Source organism: Halictus rubicundus, chromosome 15 (genome assembly GCF_050948215.1).
Source record: "Halictus rubicundus isolate RS-2024b chromosome 15, iyHalRubi1_principal, whole genome shotgun sequence".
In the NCBI taxonomy this organism is placed as follows: Eukaryota; Metazoa; Arthropoda; class Insecta; order Hymenoptera; family Halictidae; genus Halictus; species Halictus rubicundus.
Genome location: NC_135163.1, coordinates 5737312 through 5744268, shown reverse-complemented (window position 1 = coordinate 5744268; position 6957 = coordinate 5737312). Strand labels below are relative to the sequence as shown.

Here is a 6957-nt window from a genome sequence, read left to right as displayed (position 1 = left end):
TCTAATGGACGCCGAGCCGGAGATCCTCGACGAGACAGGCCTCTTGTGAAGGGTTCAAAACGCGTCAGAGCGTTTTTTCACATTATTATTGGTAACTTTTTCCGTCTAAATGATGCCTACGAATTTTTTTGTTGCAAACGCATAAAATCCGCACGTTGCTTAATTAATTCCTGAGATGAATGCTCTCGATACAGAAAATAAAAATTCAGAAAGCTTCTTTCCTCTACACTGCTCGACTAATGTTCGACGAAGCAAATGATAATACTGCAATTAAACTCCAACTCTGTGGAGTCTGTTCATTCATGGCAAGACCGAGGCGAAGTAGTTACATTATTTTCTCGTTTAAATTGTTAACAGGGGCGTTGCATTCGTTTCAGCAGACTCCGAGCATTTGATTTCCAACCCCTCGCACCGAAGCCTCCCTCTCTCGAAGACTCGACTCGACAATGTATGAATACCATGAATGCGTTGACTATTAAGTAGAACTTGCCGCGAGACCGCCCACGCCTCCGAGGGAGAAAGACAAACTCTTTGCTTGCGGCACACCGTAGTTTACACCAACGTTTAGTTAACTTAAGTGAAAATACCACTTAGCGGGTTTACTTCACCCTCTTTATACCTAACGTGACATTTTAAGGCTCAACTGAACTTGGAACACAACTGTACAAGTTATCTCAATGGGAAAGAGAATTTCCCTTTTCTTTTTTTTTTCTTTTTTTTTTATAAACTAATTCACTTTCCGAGTTGCTATTGTACTTTCCCGTTATTTTGTTTATTCTCAACTCGATGTATTATCCCATTCGCATCATTAGCCACACATCATTTTGATACTACACAGCGGGTAGGAAATTCTGTGCTAATGTAACAAATATGTACATGAATCACTGACATAGGAAATTACTTTCTGACTTTTGGAAGTTTGGCTGCTTTGATGTAATAACGAGGAGAGATCGGAGCTTACAGTTATGTTAGTTTTCGTTCTCTTTGATGATGCGAATGGGTGAAACATTGATATTATGAAAGAAACTACATGAAACAACAATCTCGTGTTCAACCGAAACCACCCCGTACGCATCGAAATCGAGACGCTTATCGCTAGTTATACGAAATCCACGTGTATCCACTGATAACAGTGCATCTGTTCTCTGTATGTCTACATACAAACAAATCTGCGCGTGAAAATCGACTCTCACTCTCTCTCTTTCTCTCTTTCTCATTCTCCCAAGTATACTACGTACTAATTTTCGACGCTATCAGGCGTGGTGTATCAAGTTCGTCTCCCTTAAAGCTACAGAGGTAAGTGTGAAGACGCGGAAATACTGTTTCCGGTCCGCGGGTGTCCTCGATCCCCCTCAAAACATTTCCACATTGTCCGAACAATTAATAAACGTCCTCCGATTACCATCCGGTATAATGCCAACTTTCTACTTCGCCATTGTTTCATTTATCTTTATCAGAACGTCCCACGAGTCGAATTAGCTTTTGGAAGCTGAGTTTTAACACAACTCTGCGATTCTGTTTTCGAGAAACGTTTACAGTTTCAAATCGGAGCCTTGTGCGAAGATGTATCGCATCTTTTAACAATTTTTATGGGTAACTTTATAAGCTTCAATTTTAACACTACCAAAAACTGTTCAATAGAAATTCAGTAATTCATGAAAACTTAGAGAGAGTTTGATGAAATTATTGTAGAAAAGAATTCTTTAAATAGCCGCAGTTTCTGTTCGATTGCAATAGCTCGAGTGCAAAGGGTCGATGAATTAAAGACAAATAAATCTTCTAGTGTCTCCCCAGTTTTGTGTTTCATCTACAAATTGTTTAACGAATTGAATCTACTGATGACAAAACAGACCCACGAAACGAGCCAGCACCGTGCAATCTTTACCCAACAGTATCGCACACATAACAAACGGCAACAACAACAACAACAACAACAACAACAACAGTGTAGAAAGGCATTATACCATCGATCGGGGGGGACGTTCATTAGCGAACCGGCGGTCGCAGAAGCCGGACAATGTGAAAAGGCAGTGGCTCGGTCTACCAGACCCCTAACCGGACTACAAAGGCAGTTAGTAGGTCGCGAAAACGGAGCCGGGCGAAAAAGTTGGCCGGCGAGAATCGATCGTGGCTTTTGGTGGCGCGGGGGGTTTCGGGGGTGTGTAGGCTGTTCTAGATGGGGTTGGGGGTGCAGGGAAAATCGAGGACGAGGCTCCGCGGAAGCGGAAGCGCGAGTCCCTCGGCGCCCCGGTCCTCTTTCGCTCGTTCGTACAGTACAAAGTGGAGGTACTTCGCTTTCGTGTAAATACAATAATGTACAATCTCCCTCTGCGGATTTTATCACCCTCAAAACTTTCCCCCTTTCTCTCTCCTAGCTTCCCCTCTATCTATCTCTCACTCAATCTCTTTCTCTTCTCGTTTGTTTGCTTTGCTTTGTTTTTTTTTTTTTTTCGTTTGGAGTTTAAACCTTACTGTGACCTCGGCGCGCTCGGCGCCGGATTTAACGGAATCGATCTACGCTCTACGGTGAGTCGAGAGACAAAAACGACCAACAAAATATTTTTCGCTACCTATACAAGTTAAACGTCTTCTTCTTCTTCTTCTTCTTCTTCTTCTTCTTCTTCTTGTTTCGCAGCGATGTGCTAGCGACATAGCTCGCTCGCTCGTCCTTCGTTGCTCCGGTTCGTCTCCTCCTCGTCCAACTAGTTTTCTACCCTTCGCTCTCACCTCCTTCGCCGTCTTCTACCCTCTTTTCTTCCGGCACTGCCCTTCCGCCGGACTAGCTAACGATTCTCCATTTTGTTTTATGGAGGAGTAAGGTCGAACGACCTTGGAAGCCTTGGGCGCCGGCGGAAGATGGCACTGAGGTCTCCTTGCGCCCCTCGCGTGTGCCCAGCAGGCGACAAAGAGGACTCTTCGATGACAATTTTCATGGACACATCGAGTTCTCAAAGTGTTTGGTCGCATTGTTTGGTTTTCTGTGGTTTACCAGGTTGGTCCGACAAGGCGTCCTCTTTGTTGGTGCTAGACAATTACTATAGAGGTCTCCTTGCGTCCCTCGCGTGTGCCCAGCGAGCGACAAAGAGGACTTTTGCTGACAATTTTCATGACAACATCAAATTCTCGCAGTACGTGTTCCAGACGATTAGTTTTGTACGATTGTGTGGCTTGCCAGGTTGGTCTGGCAATGTGTCCTCTTTGTTGGCGCCAGACAATGATCATAAAGTTCTTGTACTCGTCACACGAGCCCAACGAGCGACAAAGAGGATGTTTCGCTGACAATTTTTATCCAGATAAAAAGAAAAATTGTCCAAAGCTATTATTAGAAGCTGGCGTGAAATTTACATTGTCTCTTCCAATGACAAAATCGAAAATAACGTAACAATATCCTTAAATCCTTCTAACGTATCAATTTTTATAAATGCACAAAATCAGCTAATGACACCAGCTTCTCCAAGAATTTAATTACAGCTGTGTTTGACGTCGCCGTTTAATCCGTGTTGACCATGTTGTTCAGTCCCCTTTGTCGACGCCAGACAATGGCGCAGAAGTCTCCTTGCCCCCCCCCCCCGATCCAACGAGCGACAAAGAGGACGTTTCTTAACGATTTCGATTGAAAATCCCAATCCCAGCGTCCCTCGGTAGTTTTTGGCTTTTGTTGAATCATGTTGTTAGTGTGTCCTCTTTGTTGCCGCTAGACAATGCTCTCGCTCGCTACGACCTACGCTGCTTCGAGATTGCCGCGCGCGCGTCCGTCTACCCCTACGTATCGATCTACTACTGTACACGGAGATATCTTGGTCGTAACGCTAATCGTGATAACAAATTACACGGTACGTATCGCCTACATACTTTTGGGGGCTCGCTGTGCGTATGTATCGTTCCCACGCGTGCACTCCCACACGCTGTGCGGTCTACGCTATTATTCCCTTTCTCTCTGTCTGCGACTGAGTGTGTCTGTGTGTGTGTGTGTGTGTAAATACACCACTAGCCAAAACTTTGCAATCGTTTACAGATTCGACTTCGTTTACGGAATCGTCAGCAGCGCAAGCTAACAGTTCTTTCTCGAGTCATTATTTGAGGACGATTTCGATTAAAGACTCTAATTAAGAATTTAATTTGAAACTGCCCTTTCCAGTACAAAATAAAATTGACAAACTCGACCTTTAATATCAAACTGAATGACGATTCCCAACCGACACTGTGGTAGGTGACCTTTACCGATTCTGTTGCAACACTGCTGACCTTTCTCAGCCGTTACCATCGATTTGCTCCGTAGCATATTGCAAAGTTTGGTCCAGCAGCCGCATCCTCTGGTGTCTATGATCCTGGGGTGTTTATGTGCCGGTGTATGACCGTGTATTTATGGCGCCATTCGCAAACGCGACCCTATATGCGCCTCGATAGCCCCCTGTGTGTTGTCCTCTTGTGTGTACATTCTCTATTCGTGTCTCGGATGGGAGAGACGTGTGTCTCTGCGACACCGTTGTTATATACGTGTGTATACATGTGACAATGCGGAAGTACAGCGTGTGTTGTGCTCCCGTACAACCAGTGTTTGTTTTTACTCTTCTTCGTGAGCTCGTGTATGTACTTATGTATCTGTATATGCATGTATGTAGAATGCGTAGACTGCGGATCCTTTATGCAAAATAAAAATCGTTTCAATCAATAGTCGATCAATGCTTACAGACTTTTGATCAAGTTTGACGAATGGAGTATAAGCGACACGTCACTGCGTTTCGCGATTCACACTCCATTCGTCGTAACTTATCGACGCGGACCCTGGCGATCACTTTTGATCAAGTCTGACGAATGGAGTATAAGTGACACGTCACTGGGTTTCGCGGTTCATACTCCATTCGTCGTAACTTATCGACGCAGACCCGTGCGATCAATTTTGATCAAGTTTGACGAATGGAGTGGCACGAAAATCGCAGAGCGCGGCGACGTGACGCGTTTTGGAAATCCCAGCTTTATGTTTTATATCGTTGTCGTTTTATCCCAACTCGTTTCTGCCGTAAACGCATAAAGCCCGCAGTCTAATAACGTGTTTCACGGTGCGATGTGTCCGTCGGTGGCTGTAGGTAATCTTTAACCCTTAAACAGGTGCCCGCTGATCATATTCGAAAGAACGTTGTTCGTTTTTTTCTTTTTTGTACATTACTTCTAATGAGATTCTATTCCTCTATATGTTACTTTAATCGTCGTCGTCTCTCTTGTTATTCTCTTTATAATGTATAATATATAATATAATCTTCTTGTTATTTTTTCTTTTCTTTGTTTTTTTTTTGGCTGTTTTCGTCGTTTATTTGTTCAAGATTAAAAACGTTTCTCGAGTTGAATCGTTGATAAGGCTAATCGCGAGAGGAAGAACTTGGATAAACGTGCACGTTATAGGCGAAACAGTTTATTACAATAGAGCTTTCTCTCTTTTTCTCTCTTTGTTTGCTCTCCGCTCGGCTCGCAAAGCAGAAACACGCGTGTCCGCTCGTTCGCTCGCTAAAAATTGACTTTTTTGCGACCGACAAGATCGTCCCGCGATTTTCTTCGCGAACAGACGATTCGGACTAGCTTCTTCTTGTTTCCGCGTTAGAGATTCTCACTCGGTTAACAACTAGGCAATTCTACGAGGTGAAACTTGCCCTCTTAAGGGTTAAAGACGGTGTTCAAAGGAGAGGGGACCTGACGAAGACGGCGAACAAACAACGTAACCGCGACCCGGAGTTATGGTCGCGAATCAGTGCCGAACGAAATGTCGAGGAACTGAAAAATCCTGGCCCGCTCTCCGCAAAAACAAAGTGCGAAAATACTATGACGCGATCCTGGCGAGATTTGTTTGCCGGAAACCGTCGGGCTTTGATCGATCAAAATGATAGCAATCGGACGTCTTTTTCGAACGATCTACTCTTAGCACTGCGGATCTTTATGCGGAAGATTTATTGGATTTTATTTTTTTTTTTATTTTACGTTAACACTGAATTAGAAGATATTCTAGCTAATTGTAACTTCGTAATTTATTGTTTCTCGTATTATTGCATAAATATTCGTCATTTAAAGTAATCGAACTGCGAATCTTTATGCGAATTTATGGTTCTGGAACCTAGTGAATATTTGCTTTTTTGTGTTAATAACTTCAGCAGATTAATAGCAACGCCACACAGTAAATTGTATGGAGTTTTGCGTTCCGCATGTCTTCTCTATAAATGCATGAAAAATCTGCATTCCGACACTATAGCTAGCTTGCAGATCTTTATAGAGATTTATAGTATTAGAGATACAACTTATAAAATGAGCGTCAACAATCTCTTCTGCTGTAAGAAGCATTCGATTTTAAAGGCTGAATTTGCTAAGAGACTTTCTGAGATTGTTCGACACCAAAATTGTGGGTCACTTGTAAACTGGTTAGAGATAATACTATACTGCTCGTAAATCTGTAGGTTTTGCTGTGTTATTGCTCGGATGTTTATCAAGTAAAATTGCAAAAAGACCCGCAGTCTAGCGACGATAAACGACAGGAGAAAATGAACGTCGGGGACGAGTGATCGAGAGTAACCGAGCGTGTCAGTGATGGTCGATGAAGCTGGTTTTATTGTTGACCCTGACACTGTTCTTGTTGTAGTAGTAGTAGTAGTTGTAGTTATTGTAGCTGTTGTTTCTGTTGTTGTTCGATGTGATAGTGGTGGTGGTGATGGTGGTGATAGTGGTGATGGTATAATTGGTGCTGTTGGTGGCCGACAGGGTGCGGGTGGTCGAGAGTGGCCTTACTTGAGTAGCTGATGGGCTCGCTCGTTGGCCACCTTTATCCTCGTCTCGTTCGATTCGCCCTGCGTGCCAAAAAAACAAACAAACGAAAGATCGTAACCCAGACTCATGTTCAGCCGTATGTATCGTCGGGATCATTGTTATTCGTCGGTCATGTCACCTTCCGGTCACAGTCATTCCGTGTGTGTCTCT

At 43.6% G+C, this 6957-nt stretch overlaps 1 protein-coding gene across 6 annotated transcripts in view; it reads right to left on the bottom strand.

The window, feature by feature from the left end:
- Positions 1 to 5947: 5947 nt before the first annotated feature.
- The window catches only part of Snap25 (Synaptosomal-associated protein 25kDa), a 57251-nt gene continuing 56241 nt past the window's right edge, over positions 5948 to 6957 (bottom strand). For all 6 annotated transcript variants that reach the window (XM_076800630.1, XM_076800632.1, XM_076800631.1 and 3 more), the window contains exon 7: positions 5948 to 6827. In XM_076800630.1, the coding sequence (XP_076656745.1) occupies positions 6765 to 6827 (63 nt within the window). In that variant the 3' untranslated portion in view covers positions 5948 to 6764. The remainder of the gene's footprint in view (positions 6828 to 6957) is intronic.